At 35.9% G+C, this 27,946-nt stretch overlaps 1 protein-coding gene across 1 annotated transcript; it reads left to right on the top strand.

The window, feature by feature from the left end:
* LOC140152681 (cytochrome P450 3A24-like) lies at positions 1-27,552 on the top strand. The gene is made up of 14 exons (XM_072175136.1): positions 1-283; positions 6,908-7,009; positions 9,575-9,674; positions 10,401-10,453; positions 13,490-13,583; positions 15,211-15,333; positions 15,705-15,793; positions 16,457-16,605; positions 18,121-18,257; positions 19,285-19,425; positions 21,145-21,365; positions 21,671-21,811; positions 22,531-22,693; positions 25,075-27,552. Exons 2-14 carry the CDS (start codon positions 6,927-6,929, stop codon positions 25,156-25,158), a joined length of 1,578 nt encoding a protein of 525 aa, XP_072031237.1. The 5' UTR covers positions 1-283; positions 6,908-6,926; the 3' UTR covers positions 25,159-27,552.
* The last annotated feature ends 394 nt before the right edge of the window (positions 27,553-27,946 follow it).

Consider the following 27,946-nt stretch of genomic DNA (forward strand, 5'->3'; position numbering starts at 1 on the left):
ACGAATGATGCAAATTGTGAAAAGAATTACGTGTACTGTCTCCATAACCATAACAGTGATAACAGTCACTAAAACACTGAGAATTCTACAGTAGGTCTATGTAAATCACGCAAATCTCAAGATCTCGAAGCATTGAACGCCGATGTCAATATTTTTCAGCTCAACTGACAACTCAAGTACAAGTCTAATTCTGTAGCAGGCCCGCCGCCACGTATAGATATTCTACTAGCTGTAGCTGCTAGCTGCTAGCACTAGCAGCCCTACGATCTTCAACTTGCTGCTGGTGAGTATGCCTATTTCATGTATTTGCCTAGATAGCTTGATAGTACAATGTATGTGTATTTTATACATTGGTATGCGGTGTTTTGAGATATGAACGAAGGAAAATCACTCAAAGAGAGTGCTGAAAGCGAAAGTTGAGGGAACATATCTGATTTCATCATAATGAATGCTGGACGGTTCGCACCCTTTCAATTTCGGACCCGTGCACTTTCGCCCTTTCTATTTCGCACCGTGCACTTTCGCCTTTTTTTACCACCGCTGGTATTGTGCTGCTGTCATGCTGTTGATTGATGCACGATCGATTGCTTGAACTCCGGCGATGCGGCGTGGTATGTTTATAGTACTGGGCAAAAGTTGTCAGGCATGCACTTATAAAGTCATGATAAACCCGGGAAGGAAGGAAAGAAAGGATATTTTAAAACAAAATAGAGGAACAATTTTTTTTCTCAGAATATATTACAGGCCAATTTGTTCCAACTGACGACCAAAGGATGGATCCAAAAGGATACAAGTGTCAACAAGCAATGGATAAAATTAAAAACAATGAAAGTATGACACAAAATCCAATGGGGGAGTAACACAAAATATATAAACAAAGTTAATTAAATAATATAAATATGATGATAATAATAATATGATGATGATGATGGGGAGTAACACAAAATATATAAACAAAGTTAATTAAATAATATAATATGATGATAATAATAATATGATGATGATGATGATGATAATAATAATAATAATAGTAATAATAATAATAATAATATAATAATAATAATAATAATAACAATGATAATAATATAAACAAAGTTAATTTAAAAATATAATATGATGATAATAATAATAATATGATAATAATAAGAATAAGAATAATAATAACAAAGATAATAAGGGGCTGTGCAATAATTATTCCCCAGGTTAATTCTCGAAATCCACCAAAATTGCTTGCCCCCCCTCGGCCCGCCAAAAATTGCTTTCCCCCCCCCCTCGGCCCACCAAAAATTCATTGCCCCCCTTACACATGCCAAATTTTTGGGACCCCAATTTTCAAACCTTAAATGGTCTAGATATATGTTGCGAAAGCGGAGCGAGCAGGATAATAAAGCGCTTCCGTACTGTTTTCCTAAGCATTTTAGAGCGTTTTATTTAAAAGGTGCCACATGAATGTGTGCCAAAAATCACTTGCCCCCCCTCTCGGCTGGCCAAAATTGCTTGCCTCCCCTTTCGCTCGTCAAAATTTCTTGCCCCCCCCCAATTTTACCCTCCCCAGGGCTCATAATTATTGCACAGCCCCTAATAATAACAATGATGATAATAATAATAACAGTAATAATAACAATAATGATATAATAATAAATTGAATATAGCATTTCTGTGTTTAGTTGCAATTCATAATATTTGTAGCTAAGTTGCAAAATAAATACTTAAATGTGTAAGTGTTAGAAAGAAAGAAGAAAGAAAAAGAAAGAAAGAAAGAAAGAAAGATAAAAAAGAAAAGAAAAAGAAAAAGAAAAAAAAACTAAATACAAAGAAATTAAGATGAACTGAACAAATCTAATTGATAGAAATAAATTATTATGTGCAGCAACATCCAAAAACAAGACATGTTTCAAAAGACAAAGCAGCGGCATAAAGTATTTAGCGGATTAAGATACCGCGTAAGATATGAAGCATCGTCATAATGAGTCCGTGATTGACAGGCCGGTAAACAAAATGAATCATGAACATATAAATGATTTACAATGCAGAATTGGATAGCATTTTTTCCACAAATTTGTTTATTTACTTATGTTATTTATTAAAACCATATTTATACAGGGTTACCCTTCAGATAAATCTGCTATTACAGGGGCACTGTGTCATGAAAACAATATATATACATAACAATTTGTAGAATTATACACAGGCCATTATATGTAAGAATTTTTTAAAAACATAAACATCAAAAAATCATACATCAAATATATCAAATTTCATTAAAAGTATTTACATTTCTTTGTTTTATACAATTTACGTAATACTTGTAGAAATATATATATTAAATTAATTAAGAACACAGGCAAAGTACATCATTCATTAAAAGACATAAAAGTTAAAACATTTGGTTCATTATTTACATTTCTCATTAAAACGAACAGAAAACTTACCTGATTAATAATATTTTATATTTGGCAAAGAATGTGGATGCAATTGCAATATTTCTCAATGTGCAATCGTAACATATTGTTCGTAAATAAATATCTTTGTATGATTTCTTGGCAAGTTTATACCGGCACGCGGCCGCAGGGCCCCCAATTTGTCAAGCAATCGATCGTACGTCACTAGGCATATCATCATATGGCACTTTTGCGTGTCTGTTTATGGTACCATTAATTGAACCCACACCATACCCGGCGCTTTCCCGTAAGTCATTCATTACATAATGGGTTGAAGAAGTCACACCTTATGTATACAGTCACGATGCTGCGTGGCCTGGAGACTTGTCAAGCAATCGATCCGGTACGGGTATGTTCTGGGACGAATATATGCGTGCTACTGCCTAGTCACCGTAGGGCTACCATTGCATTGATTGAACCCATGTCACGCCCGGCGCTTTCGCGTACTAGTGGCAGCTAATACTCGCACAGCATTATCGCAAAGCTGCAGCTGCCAGGCGTTTGTTTTGCTTGTGCGCATTTGTCTTTGATAAATTTGCTAAATATTTTTTTCCCATTAGTTTCATGTCAAAGAAGATCAATTCGGCAACATAAAGATGGGATAAAATTATAAGCCATCAAATTTTTGGCCATATCAATATTAGGCCCTATATAAATTTTATAGGCCATAAATAATTCAACACTAAATTATATAGCTATTAATAAAGTACTAATAAGGTAACATAATTCTAATAATAATAATAATAATATAATAATAATAATACTAATAATAATAATAATAATAATAATAATAATAATATGAAAATAATAATAATACTATAAAAATAATAAATAGGCCTAAAATAAAATAAAAATAAAATAAAATAAAATAAAATAAAATAAAATAAAATAAAATAAAATAAAATAAAATAAAATAAAATAAAATAACAAATCAAAAACATAATGAATACCAATCTTCAGTCGAAGCATATTTAATATATTGTAATAATATAGGCCTATTAAATTCAATCGAACCGGAGAGTCCATCAACATCCCGGGTAAACATACTATTTGCTTTTGTACACGCTGGACTCAGTACCGGTACTGCAAACACAGACAATCAACACTAAACAGTCAACCAATACTATACACATACAACACCCCACTGTACTGCCGGGAGTTGAAGCGATCGATCGAGCATCATCAATCAACAGCAGCACATTACCCGCGGTTTAAAAAGGGGGCGAAAGTGCACGGGTGCGAAATTGAAAGGGGGCGAAAGTGCACAGGTCCGAAATTGAAAGGGTGCGAACCGTCCTGTTTCCATCATAATCATGTATGTTTCCACCAAAGCTGCTGGTATTGTTGTGTTCACATCACACTGTTTTGTAAAGGGCGAGATGGCCGAGTGGTTAAAGCATTGCGCTGCCGGCCGGGAGATACGATCGACGAGGGTTCGAGCCTTGGGCTTGCCTTTGGTGAAAATTCTCTTCACTCTCAAAAAGTTCCTCGGGAATCCTCCAATTATAAGTTCAGTTATTTAATTTCAAGAATTTTAATTGAAGAATTTCTTCTTTCCCCCATACACTGCTTAGCATGTGCAGATATAGGTACCGTATAGTGTATATGCTTCGTCCATGATTCGGAAGTCACGTAAAGCCGTTGGTCCCGTGTACAGGAAGAGCCAAACCCTGTGCACGTTAAGTGTCAGAGCTATTCGAAAAGAGAAGGCCGGTTCTGATATCTGCAATCAATCCTAGGTTCCAGGATCGTGCATAGGTAAAAAAACTGTGCACGTTAAGCCCGTGTGACAATACTCAATTTGAGGTATGCACGTACATAGGAAGAAGAAGAAGAAATATAAGGAACTATCACACTCGTTGGGCGAACTCGTGTGATAACTTAGAGCTACTATGGTATTCTAAAATTGTAAAGATGATGCCATGTGTGCAGTGGGATAGCCAGCAGGGGGAAAGAGTTCCCTCCCCTCTCCTCCCCCAACAAAATGAAAAAGAAAAGTTCCCCCTGGCAAAAAGTGAAATAGAAAATCAGGAAGTCAAAAGAAAAAAGGGGAAACGAGAACAAGTGAAAAGAAAGAAGAAAAAAAGAAAACAAGTGGAAGAGAAAAAAAGGAAAAGCAAAATTCACCCTAATTATGGGCCAAAATAGTGTTTTTGCATGCTACATGCATACAGTATCCCAAATAAAGCCCTTTTTGAAACTCAAAGACTTTATGAAGCCTACAGTCTCTATAAATAAAATGGTATATGTATAGCCTACATTTTATATTCCACAAATAATTCTGGGTCAAAATATTGCAACCAGAATGTCTTTGCCCCACTCCACCAGACGTGTGTAGAATTTTTATTTCCCCCCTTCCGACCAAGAAAACTACCTCCCCTGTGTGTGTGTGAAATAGTGTAGTTCGAGATTGGTGGATCTCTGAATGCCCATAAACATAACAAAACATACATGAGAAGATAGCTTAGTCCTAGAGTATGAGGAGTAACACTATAATGTGTAAACTATAATGTGGTTGAAAAAGAAAGTTGTTTGCTATGAAAAATAACACAAGACGTTGCTAGGTGAAAATCCAACTGAGTGCATTCCTCCTTGGCTTGTATACAAGCAGTGACGTAGCCAAGATTTTTTTTTTTTTGGGGGGGGGGAGTCCATGTTGGGCATGGGCCTATTTAGTTCTCAAAACTGACAGGCAAAAAAAATAGTTATACACCGGGGTACTCAAGTTTGATTTTGGTGGGGACGTGCCGCTGAGAATTTGAAAGTGGACCCATAAATATATCAATTTTTCAAGAAATTTGGACCCATTGATATACCAAAAGTCAAAATTTTCGGCCAAATTGAACCCAAATTGTCTTAGTTTTACAAATTTTCCCAAAATTTTTTAGAAAATGTCGTCAAGATTGAGGCAAAATTGGGCTATTTTTCAAAAAAAAAATTAAAAAGGTCCCATTCAAATGCCAAAATTGGCTTAGAAAAAGGGGTCATTGATATACCAAAAGGCGAAAATGCTACCCATATTAGCGCACGTCCCGTATGGTCATTTGTACTAAGTATCCCCCTGGGGTTATACATTGCTTGATTTTTAAGTAGTTCACGTTTGTAAAATATAATTTAAAATATAATTACAAGCCGACGACGAACGTCGGCTTGTACTGTCTTGGCGTTCTTCTTCTTTCTGTCGACCACATTCGTACGTATAACTCAGTCACGGGTTGACGTATTTTAACTAAACGTTGTCAGAAGGACCGTTGGCATTGCCCGCACATGTCATATGACTTTGACTTGCATCTGACCTTTGACCTAGCTACAATGGTCAAAAACGTGATTTTTTTTGCTTTTTCTTAGCAAAACGTGACATTTTGCGTGATTTGCCACTTTTCGCCCTAGCTCTGCTATGCTTTGACCGATTTTGATCATACTTGGTCACAAACACCACTGACCATGTCCCCACATGTTACATGACATTGAACTCCATTTGACCTTTGACCTGCTCACAATGGCTAAAATGCGATTTTACTATAAAATGTATCTTCTTCCACAAATAACATGTGATGGTGACATGCTTAGGTCATGTGACTTGACTTTGGTCGGTGTCTATAGGGTGTTCACAGATAAGGGTCAAAGGTCATTAAGGGGTCATTTCGGTCTGAAAGCTAAAAATATTCAAAAATCACTGTCTTTACAAATTATATAGCAGAGAGTCGCCATTAGCACACATGCATCGCTACTAGCCAGGGTCTTTAGGATGCCTACAGTTTTTGGGTCAAATGTCATTAAGGGGTCACTTCCGGTCAAAAACCAAAATTATCAAAAATGTTCAAAAAATTTTTATCTCAAAAGATAAACAGACCAGAATAATATAACCATCATACATGGATCAGTGTTCCCCGATGTATGCATGGTATTTTTATTTTGGGGGTCAAAGGTCATTAAGGGGTCACTTTCTGTTTTTAGCTGAATAACTTCAAGAATTTTTATCTCGAGAACTAAACATGCTAGAATTTTTTAATTAAAATTGGAACAATGCATTTTGTCGGTGTACGTAAGGTTTTTTTTTTTTTTTGAAGTCAAAGGTCAATAAGGGGGTCAAAAGGTCAATCAAAAATTTAAAAAAATCAAAATCCATGTATAAGTTCCGATTAAGCTGAAATTCACCAGGAATCTTTCTTATGACATCCTAAGCACAATGCAAGAGCAGTTGACCCCATCCGGGGGTCAAAGGTCAAATTTCGAAATTGGTCCAATCGAGCTCAAATTCAACAGGAATTATTCTTACGACATTCTAAACATGTTAAAAATATTTATGACCCCAAAGGTCAAAGTTTAGGGTCAAAGGTCAAATTTCTAAATTGCTCAAACTTGACCCATTAACAGGTCGGCTTGTGTGTCATGTCTCGCATGACAATTTCTATATAGCTCTTGTTTCAGATTATCATGCTTTGTTTTTTTTTATACTTCCACAGTTGAAAATTTACAACAATCATGGAAACAGAAGAAATACCAGTGAGTGATTCGATATCAATAACATGGATGTTGATCTACACAGCTGTAGGACTGTTTGTTGTGTAAGTTAACAGTACTGAACTACTGATCAAGGGTCTTTGATATTTTTTGTGGCCTACTGACATCAGCGCTCGAAATAAGCACCGGTCACCTGCCATTGGCCTGCAACTATTTGGCTGGGATGGTAACTTTCCTGACTAGCAGTCTGGTTGCCGACCCGGCTGGCTGGTAACTTTTTAAAGCTTAAAGTAACTTTTTAAATATTCATGAATGCATCGTCAATCTGTCATTATTTATTAAATCACTCACAAAGCACGGTATAACCCGGAAGGGGGGCGCTCACTAAAAATGGGTGATGTGGATGTGCAGCCAAAATTGACCCCCATTTTTCAACTCACTCTCACCAAATCACCCTCTTTTTTGTTTTTCTGAACTCTCTCCCTCTCACCCAATGACCCCCTTTTTGTTTTCCTATCACCAAAAGACCCCCTTTTTTCAAAAATTTTAGGAAAATTTCTGATAATCTGCATCAAAAGAACAAAGCATTACATAATCTATTTCCTCTCCTTTATATCTAACCTCCTTGCCTAATACCATTTTGAAAAAATCCCACATCCTTTCTTCAAATTTTACCTGGGTAAGTTGTGTAAAAAATAAATAAAATAATTCAATATCCAAAGCTGTAACTAATGCTAAATAAGCCGCTTCTGCCTGCTTCCGCCTAATGGTTATTAGGCTAAAAAATAGTTTATTTTCTGTAGGCTGTGTGCATTTCATTTCGGGGAGCAATTTCATTAAAAAAAAATTCATTTTAAATATGTGACCAGCTCCAACAAAACCTGGAACAAGTCGCCAGCCATGTTTTGAGCTCAACATCCCTCTATCTCTAAGCACCGATATCTCTTAAGGTTCGCTATCTCCCAGGTTCGCTATCACTAACATGTAAAGTCTATGGAGATGAGAATGCCGCTATCTCTAATAGAGAAAAGGGTTCGCTATACCTAAAAAAGGGTCTACTACTTCTAAGGTTCGATATCACTAATTCAGAATAAGGTTCGCTAGTTCTAAGATTCGATATCACTAATTTTAAATAAGGTTCACTATCACTAATTTTAAATAAGGTTCGTTATCACTCATTTTGAATAAGGCCTGCTATCACTAATATATTGAAGGTTCGCTATCTCTAAGGTTCGCTATCACTAAGGTTTGCTGTCACTAATTTCAATTAAGGATCGCTATACCTAAGGTTCGCTATCACTAATTTTAATTAAGGTTCGCTATCACTAATTAATTAAGGTTCGCTATCTCTAAAGTTCGCTATCACTAATTTTGATTAAGGTTCGCTATACCTAAGGTTCGTTATCACTAATTTTAAATAAGGCCCACTATCTCTAATTTCAAATAAGGTTCGCTATCTCTAATCTAAAGTAAAGCCCGTTATCTCTAATTTTGAATAAGGTTCGCTAGCTCTAATTTAAATTAGATAGGCCTTATTTTAAATTAGAGATAGCGAGCCTTTTTTAATATTAGAGTTAGTGGACCTTATTTAGAATTAGAGATAGCGAACCTTATTTAAAATTAGTGCTTACATTTTTATTCAAATCATGAAATGTCAAAAATGCGTCTTGTTCCTGTTTTTGTTTTGTCAGAACAGGTCACATATTTTCATCTCGTACAGTTTATAAATAGCAATATAAAGTCCACTTTTAAAAACAGGTCAAAAATTTCCAAGATACATTGGACATATACAAATCAACAAAAGATCTTTTGGGTTGTCTTTGTCTAATTGTTCCCCACATTAAAAAGTAGTATACTTGGCTCTAATCTTTCTATTTTAAATCTATGTGTCCTTTTGTATCATCTTTCTATCCTTGATGTGATTCATTGGTAGAGCACCAGCACAGTCACCTTCGGAGCCTTATTTCACCCTTATACAGATGAGCACTCCATTATAAGCCTATATGTAGCTATCTATTCTGTGTACACTACATAGCTTTCCCAGGGATTTAATTGCCCTGAAAATGCATGATGTCAGCCAGAGTGCATTTCTAAAACTTTAAGGGGTTGTGCAATAATTAGGTGTACCCCCGGGTGGTGAATTTTCAAAATGGTCTGCCAAAATTGCTTGCCCCCCCTTTTGGCCATGCCAAAAATCTTTGCCCCCCCCTTCTAATGTGCCAAAAACCTTTACCCCCCTTTTGATGTGCCAAAATTCTCTCCCCCCACACATGCAAGATTTTGGGGAACTGAATTTAAAACCTTAAATTGTCTTATCATATAATGCGAGCGCAGCGAGCAGGAAATTTTGCATATTTGAATGTGTTCCTAATGTTTTCCTACATCTTTTTAGGGCGTAATATAGAAAGGGTGCCCAAAATATCTGTGCCAAAATTTGCTTGCCCCCCTTTTGACCTGCCAAAAAATGCTTGCGCCCCCTTTTTGGCCTGCCAAAAATCTTTGCCCCCCCCCCACCTAATTCACCAGACCGGGGTACACCTAATTATTGCACCACCCCTAATGTAGCGTTGAAGGTCAATTTTGAGCTGTCACCTTCAACAGAAAGCATTTCCTGCAAAATTTATATTCCCTGTCAAAACAAAAATCTAATATCACACATTTCTTTGCAGCCATCAGTTATACAGCCTGACACACTTTTGGAGGATGGGAATTAAAGGCCCAATGCCTTTACCACTTGTTGGAAATTACCTTAGTTTTATTTTCACCAAAGTAAGTAATACATTATCCAAACCATAGATCTTTTAAATAATTAGTGGCTGTACAATAATTGTGAGCCATGGGGGGGGGGGGCAGGTAAAATGGGAAGGAAGCAAGAATTATTAGGTAAGCCCTAAGCTGAAAGGGGACTTACATGTAAAGGGGGGAGGGCAAATTTTGGCAGGTCAAAGTGGGGTAAACAATTTTGGGCCACATTTATGGGTTACCTTGTAATGCTCTAAAAAGGCCTTTTAAAGTATGCAAATGTTACACTTGAAATGACTGGTAAACTTTCCTGACTGTTACTAAAATTTTTTTATATTTGGCAAAGAATAACCAAATTAAAATTTGACAGAAATTGTGTATTATGACTTTAAGAGAAAAGTGATTATTAAGAGAGAATCACAATAGAGTTGTATGGTGAGTACAGTGTAGAGAGAGAATGATCATATGAGGAGGTGCCACAAACATATAACATAATAATGTGGGTAGCATTTTCGACAATTAGGTGTATCAATTACCCCATTTCCTAGGCCAATTATTTTGGTATATGGATGGGTCGCAAATTGATGGGCCCACATTCAAATTCTCAGCAGCACACTACTACCTAAACCAAACTTTAGTGCCTCCCCTTCACCTCGGAGTTGGATTCATGTAATCCTATTATAATCTCATGATGTGGCAGTAGTCAATCTAATGATGAACTCTTATTAACATATTAAACTGTTGAATTGACAGGGACTTTTTCAAGCAATGGACTGCTGGACCAAGAAATATGGCAAATTTTATGGGTAAGTTACTTGTTTTTCAGAATTGTGTGGGTGTGTGTTGAGGGTGGGGGTGTGTGTGTTTGAGCTAACTTGACTGCAGCAAAGTCCCTGATTGGAGCAGTCAAGTTAGCTTAATCGATAAGGCGTTCGACTATGGTGTGAGAGTTTGCGGGTTCGAACCCTGGTAGTGCCTAGTACACTCTCCATGGAAAAATTGAGTTACATGTAGCTTGAAATTCCCTTGGACAAGGTACTTACTGCTAGTTGTCTCGTTGTAACCCGTACGAAACTCGAGGAGCTGATCCTGGTTGCGAAGGTTATTTGTGGAATGTAGGGTGTGTGCTCTTGAAGCAGCAAAATCCCTGATTTGTTGTTAATTAAATGTTTATGGAATGATGTGGGGCCGTAGTGGTCAGCGACAACCTGTAAAGTGTGCTGAGGCTTGTGGACCAACGTCTAGGCTTTTTGCCTGTGCGTATCGCACTATAAATTAGTGCGCTTTTTAAAATTTTATGGTGCTACCCTATGATATATAGTCCTATGATAATATGAGATATATCTCTAACACCTTTTACATATTTAGAGATATATCTCTAACACCTTTTAATCAGTATATTCATTCTGTTCCTTGACTCTCATGTTACAAAATGTAGACATGGACAGGATCCAATAACCTTGAACCCAAAAGTGTTATTATTTTATTTTGATTCTGAAAATGTCATCCAATTTTAAGAGGAATGCATAATTCTCACATTATGCACTAGTGCATAGTCAGTTTTAGGGGTTTTCCTTATTATCATTTGAACTTGGTGGTTCATACAGTGTCAGACTCTGTTTTCCCATGAAGCCCAGGGTAGGGTATACATACAGCCAGGCATTATATACCCTGCATGGAACTGACTGTGAGGTCTTAAATCCAGTGGACAAAATAAACATTGATCATGTTTTGGTTTTAATATGAAAGTTTGTATAACTTAACATTGCTGATGTCGGCAACATTGTGGTAACATACTACTTCGTTAATATGATGTTGATGTCACTTTACTGTTTTTCAATATTTCATATCACAACCAGTACTATTATCAGTCAACCAGAATACAACCAATATGACTTAATTTTATGACTCTGTCAAAACAACCAAATTGCAACCAATTTTTTCCACTGGGTTTGTCATTCACTGTCTCTGCCTCACAATTCAAATGCAGTCATATAGAGAGTGGGTGATTTCTTCCCCCACCAGAAACTGAACCACAGGCTCTCTTTCACCAGAGTCAAATACCTGTACTGCTGGGTCACACTTCTCTCATAAACAAAGGTTAAATAAAAATTCCTGTAAAAAAGGAATGGGGCGCCCAATGTGAGCTTGGATGTGATATGGTGAATTCCATGGTGTGTAGATTTGGTATTTAATGATTTTTCTAGGGAAGAGTAGAAGATGATCAAATGCAAGAGAAATGTGTTTGATTAGGGAAGGTGTTCTGACAATCCAAATATATACTTAGTCCACCTCAGATGACCTGTAACAATTTTGGCGCAGAATTGTGATTGACATTACTTTGATCTGACATTCAACATTTTCGCGCTTACACCAATCATGTCCATAACAATTTAACTCTTACAACTTCCTGTCAACTCTCTAATTTAAAACTCTAAATTTCTGTCTGTTTGCCTTTTCTGTCTTGTACCATTAAGTTAAGCAAACATTGCTGGGTAGATAACAGGATTTAGTTACAAGCACATTAAATCAAAAAGACTGCATGATTACTTAATTAATCCAATCATGGAGGTAGTAGCTAGTACTACCTCCATGATCCAATCTTGCATATTCTGAATGAATTGAATTGTCAAATGTCGTAAAAACTTTATTTGTGAACGGATTTTCATTGTTGACAAAACAAAATGTTTAATATATCAATTATTTCAATGAGAGCAGTTCCATTAACTTTCTTCCATAAATAATCACAGAGTAATTATCTGTTTACAAAATAAGCGGTTTTTTAATTGTATATTCAGATTTAATTAGCGTGCAATTATCATTATCAGTACTACTCAAAAACATGGCGTTGCTCATGTTTACATTGTATAGTCACTGTCTCGTTTGATCTTTGGCCAATAAAAAAAATTGTTTGCTTGCCCTCAAATGAATTTTCAAAATTGGGTCGGTCGGTCATGGATTTCTTTTTTTTTTTTTCTTTTTTTTATTACTAGCAAACTCTATACAGTTTGTATTAAGGTTCAAAATATGAAAAATCAGACAATTTTGGTGTCAAAATGAATCAACTAACATTACAAAACAACTAAAATGTTGAACACAAGTTCTGAAATACATTTTTTACATCTTCAGAATGCAACAATTTGAAAAGAAAAAAAAACTTAGCAGGAATTTCCAAAAATAGGGTCGGTATTCCTTTGTACAGTAAATAGAAAAGAACATCTTTGTTTTTTTTTTTTTATGGTCAACTTGCACTAGGATCCACAACATGCGCATCTATTAGCACACGGTTCTTTAACCCCAATACATTTGTACATTCATTGAATGACTTTGAAACTTTGGGTACAAAAACTCATACTCTGCAAATTATGTCAAATTTTGCACTATGATTGTTTATTTGAGGTTATTGGACTATACCATTGAGATTAGGCTATTATAGTCCATAGTGTTGGTCACCGTCTATCGGGTTCTAAGAGGCGGTAAACTGGTTTAAGCCAATACAAAGGTCAAAGGTCTCGGTTTATTTGGTATTTTTATAAGTTCATTAATTTTGTATTTTAAAAACAAAGAATATGCACAAGATTTTATCCCGTGCATATCAGAAAATAATAATAAAATAAAATCCAAGCAAATTGTGGTTTTATTTTTAAGCTGGGCATACTTTTAGCAAAACAATTGCGAAGTAAATCTAGCAAGAGTGAAATTAGAAGAGTTTCACAAAGTCATGCCAATAAGGTGCCCCCGCCGTTGCGGGCGCCCCAAAACAGGGCATAACTTCACTTGTGTGTAGCTCATTTTGTTTATTTTAATCATGTATACTTGCTTGTATATTGTATTCTTTTCAGTACTTATTTTGGAAAGATCCCAATGCTGATGATTTGCGATGCTGATATAGCTAGACAGATACTCATCAAAGATTTCCCCAATTTTGATAGCAGAGTAAGTGGCTTATCTGAAGTTGTACTGTAAAGTTGCGATTGTAATATAAAATGAAAAGGTATCAGGATTTATTCATCATCTCATGAATAAGGTGCAATCCAAACATATTTTTTATTATTTGTAAACACATGGATACAAATGCAGGTTATTGATATCATAATGACCTCGTCTTGTGATGTAATACCAAGGATTAATATAATACTATAGGATAAGCCACATGTTCGTGCAAATGAGGTCAGTCACAAACTCAATGCACAATCAAGCATATGGTGGTATGTCTTGTGTAAGAGATTGACTTGTGGAAGAGGTGATGCATATTTTGTTGTTGTTTCAAAAATATCTAAATGGCGATAAATTACTTAACATTTGGTTGTTTGTTTCCATTACTATCAAATCTTGAAAAACTAAATAGCTGAGGTGTTAGCTCCATATGCTAGGAAAATGTTGACACTGGCTACATAAGGTGTATAGCCTACTTGCTGGAAAGGGTCCAAATAATAGCACTTGATGTGCGCCATCTTGGAAAAATAGGTCAAAATAGACAGTCATTCAAAATTGAGGACATGTTGGCCTGACAATTTTAGACTTGATCTTAGCCTCAATCTAGCCGCGGAAATAGCCTCAGAAATAAGCCTTGAGAATAAGATTCGTCTTAGCCTGAAAATTAGCCTAATTATTTAAATTAGATAAGTCTTGATAAATTAGCCTTAAATAATTAGCCTATAGTCTGTATATCTACCTTGAGTCACTAGCTTTGAAGTTCAGCGTGTGCTGCATTGGCTTTGCGTAGTTTCTTGTGTATACACGTTGATCGCGTGTGTAAAAGTATGCACATGCACCAAGTAATGCTAAGCTAACACATGATCAACGCGCTGAACTTCAAAGCTAGTGCCGTTGACTCGAGGTAGATATATACATGTAGACTATAGAATAATTAGCCTTGTCTTGTATCATTAGCCTCGAAATATTAGCCTCAAAACATTGGCCTCAAATTATTAGCCTGGTCTTAACCTAAAAATTGGCCTAATTATTTAAATTAGTTAAGCCTTGCAATAATTAGAGACCAAGACAAGGCTAATAATTTGAGGCTAGTAATACGAGGCTATACATTACATGCATGCAGGGACGGTTGGGCCATTTAGTGACCCTGGTGATCCAGGTGAAAAGTGTTTATGATATTGTCAGGGTATAGTAAAGTAGGGGAGCGCTATTTGCCGTCATAAAACCTCTCAGTTTAATTCTTTTTTCATCCAAGCTGATGCTCAAGCTGCTGTTGTTGAGCACAACTTAATAATGATCATGCAGCTACAAAACAATGCGTAGGGGAACCAGAAAGGACAGGATAGGATTATGAAAACAGGTGGATGGGGTGTGTCCGTCACATCAGCACTGGTAGATGTAGCAGTGTTAAGCTCACTTAGAGTACGGCAGAGAATGGCAGATAGGCCACTGATAATGACCAGGGTGATTGCTGCACTGGCTGTTTTGTTCTGGGTTACCATCAGGGCAGCAACAAAGAAAAGAAATAACTCTGCCGGTTGTGTTGCCATGGCTGAATTACAAGCGATGCACTAACAAAAGGCAATGTAAGATGGGATAATGGATAATGTCATGTTTGTTTTTCCAGGACAAAACATTTAATTTCAAAATGCCGTACCTGTCAGATAGTCTTCTTTCAGTAAGTGGTGAACCATGGAAAAGAGCAAGGAGTTATGTGAGTCCAACATTTAGTGGCTCAAAGATGAAACAGGTTTGTTTGTTTGCTTGTTTGTTTGCAAGGAAGTTCAGAGACCCCTCATTGGTAGCTATTGGTTTGAATGGTGCTTCATATTTATCACACTGCTGTGCTGCTCCTGTTTGCCAATTAAGTGTTTTCATAAGAAAAGATGATAATTTTGTTGACTCAACCATTCCTTAAATAATTAATATATTGCTTTGCATGGCTCACTGATAGTGTCTTTGATGAGAACAGACCTGTAACCAGGATTTATTTTGGGGACTGATTTTGAAAAAGTGGAATAGGGGGAGGTGGATTTTGAAAAAAGTGGACCTTTTTTTTTCAATTTGAACCTTTTTTGACTATATACATTAAATTTTAACTATAATTATATTTTCTTTCAGATGATTCCTACTATCAACAGCAGCTGTGATGTTCTGATGGAAATTCTAGATCAAAAACACAAGGATGGAGAAAGTTTTGAGACAAAAGAGTAAGAATATCAACATGGAATAGATTTATTGGGATTGTATTGACCAAATTAGTTCAGCCTAATTTTGTTGACAAATTCTATTTTCAAGTAACATCTATTAATTTGAACTGAAGAAGGCAGCAAATTTATAAACTGCCTAGGGATGGCAGTAATTGAAATATTGAAGAGAGTGTGAGAACTTGACCAAAAATGTCAGATATTAATTTGGTTCAACAAACCATTTTTGTATGGCATTGGATCAAATATCTAAATTAACATTATTATGGCTACATTGTAACCTGCACTGCAACATTGTATTACAAAATAAAAGCAGTCAGTTTGCCTTAACATAAATGTCAAACTGAATGACACAAAAGTCAAACTGAATACACAGAGAAGTATTCAGGGGACACTTTACTCTCAAAAATTTTTCAACATAGTAATACCTTACTGATATAGACCATCAGAGGTCAATTCTGTTCTGTCTATGAAACTATTTTGTTGTAACTGGCTATTCTATTTGAAATTCATGCACACCCTGTGGAAGACATGCCCTAAATATCTCACACAAGGGATCTAAATTTCAAATGGAGTATGTCACCCATTCAGGTAAAAATTCACACTACCTGTGATGGGGGGTACGGATTTCAACTGGAATAACCCAATTCTGTTGTAATCTTACAGAGTTTTTGGTCGATATGTGCTTGACAATGTTGCATCTTGTGCATTTGGAATAAAAGCAGATTGCCAAAGGAACCCTGATGATTTATTCCTGAAAAATTCCAAGTTGATCTTCAAAACCAGCATGACAAGACCAGGGATGTTAATCAGAAGTAGGTATCATTAAAATAATGAGAGGGTTGACACTTCTTAAACTTTCTGGCAAGCATCATCCAGGAGGCGTATTCCCTAAAAAACGTTTCTTGTTTAGCGCATCTAGCATAATTCTCTTGTTATTACTTTTGGGATTTTTCAAATTCATATTGTGTTTGATACACGCCCGCATTTGTGATACTTACGTCAAGGAGTAACAGAATATTCTGTGTGCGTGGCCTAAACCAAAGGTATGTAGTACAAAGCTGTCTTTTTATCTAATATTTAGACAGTGTTTACTTAACCATTGCTGTCAAAAGACTGTGGATTCTGGATTCTAGTCCAAGTATTTAATGGCATTGTATCATAATATGCCTACTGCGGATGAAGTTGCATACCATAATTCTCCACTGATGTAAAGAGAACATCATTCACAAACTTTCACACTTCGCGGACCTAAAGATTATAAGGGATTAAACACTTGAATGATGTTGTATTCATACTTGCATCTATCGCCGCGCTCGATGCTAGCCTTTCCAATATGCTTCTTGTGTGGAGTGTGTAGATAAACGAGTTAGGTGTGAAGCATGTACGAAAGATTAACATCTTTATATATCTTCAGATGCTCATAGGTGCTGCTATGAACTTCCATTTGATATTCTTAGTCAGTGGGAGTGGTCTAGTTCGTAGACACATTTCTGATTGGACAATCGCATGATTTCGGGTGCCGTCTATCAGGCCGTAGACGACCCCACGTCATCATGCGTCTTGATAATGCGTAACTCGCGTGTAGAGGTGCGAGTATGTATCGCGCTGGATGCGTAGACTAGTGCGGATTACGCGAACGCGCTAGCAATACGCGCAACAGAATACGTGAAGTTGTAAACAAGTTTCGTTCATTTTATAATGAGGGAGTTTTTATGACGGTAGCTTAGTTTTTGCTTTAAAAATTGTTTACAGTTATTAAAATAATATTTAACTGACTAAGAATGAGAATAAGCGATAGGAATTTTTATTTTGCCTATCCTCTACCTATGATGATACAGGCAGGTCCAATATTTTTATCGTAGTGGATACCGGCTACGCCGGCATCCACTACTCAAAATATTGGACCTGCCTGTCGCCTATCACACGGTAGAGGATAGGCAAAATAAAAAATTCCTATCGCTTATTCTCTAATTCTAAATACCATTTTCAACCAATGCGCATGCACCTCAAATCCAACCTTCTACCTCTTGTCAGGCAAACATAGTCCAAAGGTCCCTTAAATGTACTATAATACACTTTCAGGTCAATTATAATTACCAATGTAATGGTGGAACCCTTTTGTCCAAAAAAAATGTACCACTTCATAAATAGCCTGTTGGCAAATCAATTTGGCATAAAAGGAACAATGCTGTATGTAATATATATAGCTATATGCAATATGCTTTATGTTTATATAACCTCCTTGGATTAAACTAAGCAATGACTCCAGACAAGTTCAAAAATCATATTAATCAAATAATTCACATATGTTTCAACTTTTTTTTCAGTGTTCATCCCATCTTTATCACCAGTATGTGACTATTTGGGACTTGACATCTTTCCAAGGGAAGCTTTGGATTTCTTTGCTAATATTGTAAAGCAAGCTATGGAATTGAGAAAAGATGAAGGCAACACAAGTAATAAGGTAAAGATAAATATTTTGTATAGTGATATACTTATGTAGCAGTAAAGGTAAATAAAAACATCCATGGAAGATGCTGGTTGAGCTAATGAAAGTGCTCTGGTGAGTGCACGGCCAAATTTGAGAGTGAAGAAGTATAATTTTGATTTCTAAATATTTTGTTTTGTAATTTAAATGTTTGAAAGTAGAATTTTTCTCGAAAAATAAGTAAACACATAATGTTAACATTTACAATATAGGAAACTATGTAAAGCCTTTCCTTATTCAAGTACCTTGAAAGTTTATATTTGAAATAAATTAACATGCACAATGAACTATGCATTTTGTTGTCAACTTATTTGTTATGGGTTTTTTTTTTTTTTTTTTGGGGGGCTCGGAGAGATTTCTTGGGACAATCAAATCTTCATTTTCAAATTCTCAGCAGCAGATCCCTACCCCATCCCACCCCAGGAAACTTCAACTCACTTGAAATTAAAGCAAATTTTTATCAAGTTGTTGATAAGGCCCTTCGCACTTAATTATTAGTTTCCTGTTTACCGCCCGCGTCCAAAATTGAAAATCTCAAAATAATTAATTATTTTATTTTTATTTCAAATTTTCTCCTTTAAAATGACTTTCAACTACTTCTACTTGCCATTTTCTGACTTTAATAATATCAACAATAATGATGAATGAACAAAGAGTGCAACTCCACCTTCACTTATTTATAAAATCAAATATTGTTGTGAAATAATTAAATGCCCGCTCTGGTCAAAACAAGTCAATAGTTGCTTGTAATAGTTCAAACTAAATAAAGAAAATAAAAGATAATTAATAATTAATAATTAAAAGTCACCTCATCCCTTTTTCAAAATCTTAAACAGGAAACTAATAATCAAGTGCGAAGGGCCTAATGACCATACCAGATAATACTCTTAACAGCGCATTTTAGTCCCTGTGTTTTTGTCCATGTGCTAAAACACTTCACTTTTTTCCCTGCATGGTGATAGTTACTTTTGCTTCTGAAAAGTCCAATTTATTCTCTTGTCAGAGGAAGGATTTCCTTCAGCTGATGCTTGATGCTGCAGAAACAGGAGGAGATGAGACTGAAGTCAAGGCTGGTGATGGAGAAGTGACCAATGGAGTGGTCAAGAAGAAAATCCCACTAACTCAGGATGAGCTCATGGGACAGGTCAGTTATATAAACTTAGGGAGGAGAGTTTTTATGGTCTACTGAGCTCAGCAATGCTTTGCTGTCTTCGATAGCGCATTGTATCGGAGAGGTACCTGGCTTTTATCAAAGCCCAAACCCATTAAAGCCTGTAGCAAACTCTTTTAGGCTCCGCTCAATTGACAACTCTGCTCCGATACAAAGCATTGACCTAAATATCGATCGAATCAATTTTACGACCATGCTTTGAATTAACAACCCCTTGAAACCTAATTACACCACTTTATGTAAACATGAACTTACACATATTATTTACTTTCTATTGAGCGCAGACACGACCAGAGACATGCTTATTTAATGACCACTTGAGTAGTTGCTGAGTGGGTCGTTATGTACTTACTGAACACAAAGGAAATTGATTTTGGTGTTACCATCGACCGTGTTTATAATCCTGCTGCTCTGCTGAACGCTCCGATAGATATCAGCAAACTCGTATACTGTTCGCTTGTTCCTATCAAACGCTCTAGCGTACATGAACCATTATCGAAGACAGCAAAGCATTGCTGAGCTAAGTAGACCATAAAAACTGTCCTCCCTTATAATGAATAGGAAAAGGCTTGTGTCTGACCACTCATGTATTGAAGTTGTCATTTGTTATGAATGCAGTACATATGTTCAAAAGCAGAGGCACAAGGGACCATCCCCAGGATGGGCATAGCTAGGAGGGCAATGGTGTGCCATGTTTGAAGGGGTGCAGAGTTAATCCAAATTTAGTACTGATTCAGCACCCCTTTGAAATAGAGAACATCAAAATGTTTGGGCACATTAAAAAAAAGAAGTTATATGAGACTGGCTTTGTTTGTGCACTCTACTTGCATTTGATTCAGTTTGGGCCGACTTGCATTTTTGGGAATAATTCTGGTATACCCTGTATAACCCTAACTCTAACCCCAACCCTAACCCTAATCCTAAACTACAGAGTGCCCGGGGTGAACCAGAATTGTACTTAACACAGGGTGCACAGGGTAAACCAGAATTGTACCCATTGTTTTGATATGTTGTGACTGAGTTCAAGTTATACATTCTAATTTTTGGACAACACATTTTCTTAATCTTTTTCATAACCTTTTTCATAACCAATTATCAAAAGTAACATAAAAATGTTAAAATTATGAGCTAACTCTCAGCCTAAAATCATGATTTTGAAAGATTAGACCTGCGCCAAGTCTTAGAATTTTGTGAATGCAATTGTAAGAAAATGTGTTTTTTGCTCTCAAATTCCATAAATAATTTTGGAATCAGGAGTAGATTATGTCCTGAAAAGGAAATTTAACTTTTAACTTGGATTATTTTCAAACGTCTACAAGTAACCCTTTTTTGGGGACAGTATAATGAAGGTATATATGACAGAACTTTGGTTGATCACACACATACACACCTACTACTTGTTTTAAGGACCACAGCAGAGTTCACCTCTAAGATGTGTCAGAAAATTCTAAAAAGTACTTTTTTGGTGCAATTTGACCTTAAATTGATAGTCAAAACTAATTCATAGAGCTTTATATCACTCAAAAATTAATTTCTAGATGTCAGTTCATTAGCTAACTACCTTTCAATATCTTTACCAACATCTTTTGATAGTTATTACCATTGTAACAATGTGCTTATACAATCCTTTGTGCCTTAGCCAGGCTAGTATGGGTGTGATAACACTGTGTAATTCTTGTCTATTATTTTCAGTGCATCGTGTTTTTCTTCGCTGGTTATGAGACTGTGTCAACTACACTAAGCTTGGTATCATATGCTCTGGCTGCACATCCAGAAGTACAGAGGAAAGTACAGGATGAAATAGATGAGATGGTTCCTGACGATAAACCTGTTGGTTATGATGAAGTCTTCAAGATGGAATATCTAGACAAAGCCTGGTTGGAAGCCATGCGTGTGTGGCCCATGGCACCTATGTAAGTACTTTATTACTGTGGAGTATGTAGACAAAGTCTGGTATGAAGCCATGCGTGTGTGGCCCATGGCACCTATGTAAGTACTTTATTACTGTGGAGTATGTAGACAAAGTCTGATATGAAGCCATGAATGTGTGGCCCATGGCACCTATGTAAACAGTTGATACAAAAAGTCAAAAACAAATGTGAGACACCTGGTACAATTTAATATCTTAATTCTGTCCCCAAAAGTTACTAAATGTAATATGTAGATATGTGGATGGATATGTATATTGTATAATGTATGTTCACTATTTATATTGCAGACTGAAGAGATGCTGCAATGAAGATATCACCTATGAAGGCTTGACAATCCCTGCAGGTCAATTCTGTGCTATTAATACATGGGACATCCAACACAGTACAGAGTACTGGCCTGATGACCCACACAAATTTAACCCTGAGAAGTAAGTCTAATACTGATCAAGTGTGTAAATATTCTGGAGCTTGCATCATTTATTTCAGATTCTTGCATATCAGTGGAGTAGCCAGGACTTTTTCAGGGGGAAAGGGGAATTCAACAACAATGGTCAAAAAGGTCTAAAAATCTAAAATAATATGACGGCCTGCATGCAAAGGAAGGGGTAGTCTCCCCAGCTACACCACTGTCCCATATTGTGTCTTGCATTGTCTTACACCTTGTTAGAATGAAGCTTATAGGCCACCTCGTTGTTTTTCACAAGTAGATTAGTAGTCCGGCTGCCAAACACAATTTTGCTACCGAAGCTTGTTTTGGTGTCCATAGTTTTGTTTTTGATGGATATTGCTTCTCAAGACCACCAACTTCAAAAATAAATTTTCTGGACCTCTGTCAGCATTGGGCATGGATATGGTGGGTCAAAGTTCATACAGTGGTCAAAATTCAAATTGCTCAAATGCTGTTGAAAGGTTCTCCAAATTATTCCTCTTGTCATGGCGATCCAGAAAAGTATACTTCTACCCATCTGTGATATACCCTTCTGGAGTTACAAGCACCCGAATGCAGCCAAACCTGGCATGTTGAGATTTTGAGATGAATTTGCCTCATAGACAGAGCTCATTTTATAGACCCCTTCCAAACTGTTTGGCATGGACAATGGTAGACTCACAAGAGTAACAATTGTAATACTGGTTAATTTTGTTTTAGTTTCAGCAAGGAGGCCAAAGAGGGTCGTCATCCGTGTGCCTACATGCCATTTGGAGCAGGACCAAGGAACTGTGTTGGGATGAGATTTGCCATCTTGGAGAGCAAGATAGCTTTGGTTCGAATCTTGCAGAAATACAGCTTGAAGGTGACGGGCAGTACACCTGTAAGTGTTTTAAACCATTTTACTCTCCATATCTAACCACAACAACGACATAAACAACCTCAAAGCGATACTATACATTGAATTTGACAATCTCCATGCATGTGACTGTAGTACATGTGAATGTCCATACTTGGATTGTGAATATCTAAACAGCACCAGGAAGGATTCGGACAGTTGTTATCATCCTACTCTTTTGAAATTGACTGTGAGCTACATTGTACAGGTACGGCTCACTGTACACAGGAGCGACAGCTTAATGTTCCCTCTGAAGGGAGAGCGTAACTCTGAATTTAACCAACAGATCTTGCCCATTAATGCTGAAATATTTTCCTTAAGCTCAAAGTGTTTTAAACCATTGATTATACTCTCCATATGTAACCATAAAAACAACAAACAACCTTAAAAGCATTCCTATACATTGAATTGTTTCATACCCTCCATGCATGTAACTGTACTGCTGGAAAGACTAGCTGTATGCTCTCCCTATTTCTTGACACATATGAAATACTAAAAAATGTTGGGACTGCAAAAATGGAAAATTATATGTCTTCATGGTCTTTAATATTCAAGCACAATTAATATGAGCTAGAGAAAATGTCATGTTGCACCCTATGTGAACTATAGGCAGGCTACACGCCCGTGCTTTATACAGCAGTTTGCCAAATATTTGTTAAACCTGTTGATGCTATTGACACACTAGAACTGGGTATTTATGTTTAGATATCGGTAAATAAAATACTAAAAAAAGATTGCCTCAAACATTCTGATGTCAACTTTGAAAGTCATCATGTAATTTTAAATGAAATGGATCTTTTCCATTCATATCATTAGAAAAAGTGCATGTTCCATTCTTTGGAACTCCCTGGATGAAGTGTTAAAAAATTCAAGAACAGTGGTTCATTTCCATAATCAACTTGAACAAAATTAAAATACCTCTCAATATGATGCTTTTTTATAGAGCCATGTTTCTTGTTTTGCCATTCAGTTATGGTGATATTATCATGACTTTGATTTATGGCCAGTCAGTCTTTACCACAATATGTGACCCACGAATGAGCCATGAATGTCCTGAATTGTATTCTGAGTTAGTGTAAAATGTGCATGAAGGTCGTATTCATAGCATAGGTACCTCAAGTCTGTGCTGCATGTATCTCATTTTGATAGCGCTAGTCAAACACCTTTTAAACCAATCAATAATCCTATTGTTGAAGAGGATAATAAGCTTCTATCTATGTCTATAGGATTCTAAAATATATGTAGTCTTTGTTTGCTATGGCTAAATCCTGTTCAAGTGGTGGGTTACAAAGCATTGTATTTTGTCTGGGTATGTATAACCAACAATTAACAATGAGAGGACATTCCTGAACCTCGTTGACTTGGGGATGATTTGAAATGACTGCCAATTATGACTGTTTAATATAAATTTATTACCAGCAATGTGGGAAAAGAGATACATGTAGAACCGAAAAAGGTATACCATTTTTTTGAAGGAGCAAAGTTCATCAAACCATAAACCGCTTCTGGATATCGTTTGAAGTCAAATAATATACCATTTTAAAGCTTATGATACATATTTTCTAAACAAGAAATAAAACAAAATTGACCGATGGGCGACTTACGGCTCATTCGAGGTGTACAGTCACATATATTTGTGTTATTGGCTGAAAAATGATTTGGTTCTCATTTTCATGGACGTGAATGTAATCAATAAAATATGGATATGGTATGAATGCATATTTTTGAATGTATTCATGGGTGCAATAATCAAAACGCACAACAACAATGTCACCAAGAAACCTAGCAAAATGCAGAGAAAATGCAACTGCAGAAAAAAGATAGCTGCCCCCTGCAGGAAAGTGCCTATCATCACAAATCGTATAAAGCAGTAGTAGAATCAGATAGCATAAAAAAATCATATGTAGGCTTAGCGGGAGGGACATTCAAAGAGAGATTCAACAACCACACAAAATCGTTTAGGCACTTAAAATATGAAAAAGAAACAGAACTATCGAAACACATTTGGGAATTAAAGAAGAAGGGCAAGGAATATTCAATTAAATGGGAAATTGTAAGGGAGTCAAACACAGAAAGAAGACAATCAGGGCAGTGTAACCTATGCATGGATGAAAAACTGGAAATAATAAAAATAATCAATCTCAAGAGCTTCATAAATAAAAGGTCAGAATTGATCAGTAAGTGCAGGCACGGGTCAAAACCATCAAACCGTGCCAAGAAAAAGAAATAGCTTTGTGTGTGCATCTCAGCAATCAGTTGCCTGATGATCGCTGTAATGCGTGAAACACAGTGTAGCAGCTCCAGCAAATAAGTGTATAGTAATCAATTTGTATTTTTGAATGTATATATTTTCTTTGTTGTTGCAGGATCTGAGCAAAGTGGCCAATCTGGGCAAGAAATCCATTTATCCAGAGAAAGGTATCCATCTTGAACTTGTGCCTAGAGATTAAGATGACCAAACAGCACAGAAATGAAAGGATCAACTATTATATTACATATTTTATCTCTATTTCCATAAGTAAATAGCTATATTTGTACAATAATTTATTTTGTAAAATGTAGATTTCTAATGTAAAATAATAATATTGATACTTATAAAAATAATACTAAATGACAATCAATTTGATTTTTGGTGTAGTCACTCATCATACATGGATAATATTCAATTTGTAGATTAAATAAATACTGTAGTGGAAAACTATTCGAATACTTTTGACTTATCAAAAGCCTTTGATACCATAGATCACACCTTACTGTAAATAAGTTGGAACACTATGGATTTTGTGGTATAGTATTAGGCTGGTTTAAAATTGCTTGAGTAATAGGAAACAAGTTCTTTCTTATAATTCTTGTAAATCTAAACCGAAAGATATTATTTGTGGTGTTCCCTAAAGATATTAGGGCCTTATTAATTTTATACTTTAATACAAAGTCAGAATTTAGACATTTCACTACCCACAGACTCAAGAAAGAAGATATTTACATCACAGGACTCAAGAAATGCCATGGTAATACACTCTATGCTACAAAAAACTATCAGTTTGAAATTATGCACTCTGACTCCCTCAGGTGCGCTCATCCTTAGTCGCAGCTCCTCCAGTTTTTTATTTTAGCTTATTTGAGTGCGCATGTTTCTCACTTAGTTTTCAAGTTCTTTTTACAGAATGTTGTTACTTTAAATGCAAAGCATGTAAATGGCTGTGACAAAGAGCTATACCCAAACTTTTGCCAAACTTATATTTATCTACGGCAGCATTCTACTTTTACTTGTACTTTTTATACATTTGCATGAAATTTATGAGTGATGTTTTATGACTCTGAAACGACACAAGAAATATTTGAAGATGGATTTTTTTCACTATTTATTCACTGCTGATATCTATGACACTATGAATGTCAACATAGGTCTATTATGTTCCTATGGGATTTAGGCCTAATAATTATTTCAACTATTAGAATCACTTTTGATATGAATGGAAGTTGCAACAAACAATACAGGAAAATACATTGGCTCATTTGCAAAATTGAAAAGAAGGAATGGTCTTCATCTATGAATCAATATAATACATTTCAAACAAGTGAAAATAACTATCCATATTTTATTGTATGTATTGTATAATATTGCATATTAGCCAAGTGTCATATCAATGTGTTACACCAAATCTAGGAGTATCCTCGTCACCAACTGTTATCGGTGAGATAGCGCAGAGCACATTGCTGTTCTAAATATGTGTTCATGAACATCAACAAACTCAATTTTATATTATTATTGCAACTTACCTAAAATGTCAACCAAAGTAATTGTCTTAAGGGATCTGGAATGAGCGTTTTGAGCGTTTCGACAGTATTTTTTGTCGGACATGAGCACATCAGACATATCGAATTGCATTCTGAATACGAAGAATTTCTTTCTGATATCATAAAATATCCATATCTTCAATAAAAAAAAAAAAAAATGTTAATTGATCGTCGGCTTTTCATCCCACATACATACACTTAAGTATAAATCATCAGATTTATAAAGTTTACTTCCAGTACTATTAAATATCAAAATATAAATTTTTAATCATTTGCCATAAAATGTGTATTACATTGCGAATTTCAAGCAATCAAAATTATTTGATATCAGAAGGACATTCTTCATATTCAGAATGCAATTCGATATGTCTGATGTGCTCTAATGTCCCACAATAAATACTGTCCAAACGTTCATACCCCATCCCTTAATGTTTGAAGATTACAATATGTATTATATGCTAATTAGACTAGAGGCACTTGTATTATGAATAATTGGAACACAGGGTTATCTTTAGACCATTAGCAGCTTCCTGTTACTGATGGGATGAACATCAATATCACATCAATATCACTTACTATAAAACAGCAAAAGTGGGGTATAATATATATTTTGTTATTTTATAATCATGTGATACCCTTCTTCACCTCGCTTTCATTGTAGTGGTGATATCAATGTGTTATCGGCAGGAAGGTGGCCGTTGTGGTGAACATGTCATACCTTAGTTACTGGTTCGTACTTGGTTTGCAGTTTGCACACATATTAGCAATCCATTGACTTTGTATTGTGATCATTTTGATTGTGTTTTTGAACAAAGATAGCGTGAACCAGTTGACTGCGCAATGATCAAAATTTGAAATCACACTATGACGGCAAATAACAATGGTCTATAATGTGTTAGCATTGTTAGATTATGCTACACATTAATCTCTTTGTTCAGTACTTTACTTGTTGTATATGTAATAAAACATATATCATGTAATATATATGTTGATGATCGCCGTTGGGGCGTGAAACTCAGTAATAAAATCATGGTGTAATAACATTATTACGTTGTTTGTGTATTTTATTGCATCTCTTCTAACAAATAGTATCAAGCACTATTTCAGCTGTTTTGATTGACTATTAAATATTATATAACTCTGTATATACAAAGATTTTTATCATTTGATTGGTCAATTACTATTGAATATTTGTGCTATTTATAGAAAAAGACTATTGCACTCCGCCGTCAGTGCAATAGTCCATTTTGCATTGTACTGGCACACAGCTACCATGGCAACGCTGACAGACGTTGGCGTATATCACGAACGGTTACCACATCGGCTGGCCAATTGAATACCTGAGTGGAAGAAGGGCCCAACTCCATTTTACAAAAACTCATATCTTAAAAGACCTGTACTGTTGCCATTGCAACATACATCATTTCACATTTATGTTAT

The sequence above is a fragment of the Amphiura filiformis genome, chromosome 5 (assembly GCF_039555335.1).
Source record: "Amphiura filiformis chromosome 5, Afil_fr2py, whole genome shotgun sequence".
Taxonomy (NCBI): domain Eukaryota; kingdom Metazoa; phylum Echinodermata; class Ophiuroidea; order Amphilepidida; family Amphiuridae; genus Amphiura; species Amphiura filiformis.

Excerpts from the sequence above, each read along its gene's own strand:
- LOC140152681 (XM_072175136.1), top strand. The coding sequence starts at position 6,927 with ATGGAAACAGAAGAAATACCAGTGAGTGATTCGATATCAATAACATGG. Across the intron at positions 13,584-15,210 it reads TCCCCAATTTTGATAGCAGA|GACAAAACATTTAATTTCAA; the intron begins GTAAGTGGCTTA and ends TTGTTTTTCCAG. Across the intron at positions 19,426-21,144 it reads AGGATGAGCTCATGGGACAG|TGCATCGTGTTTTTCTTCGC; the intron begins GTCAGTTATATA and ends TATTATTTTCAG.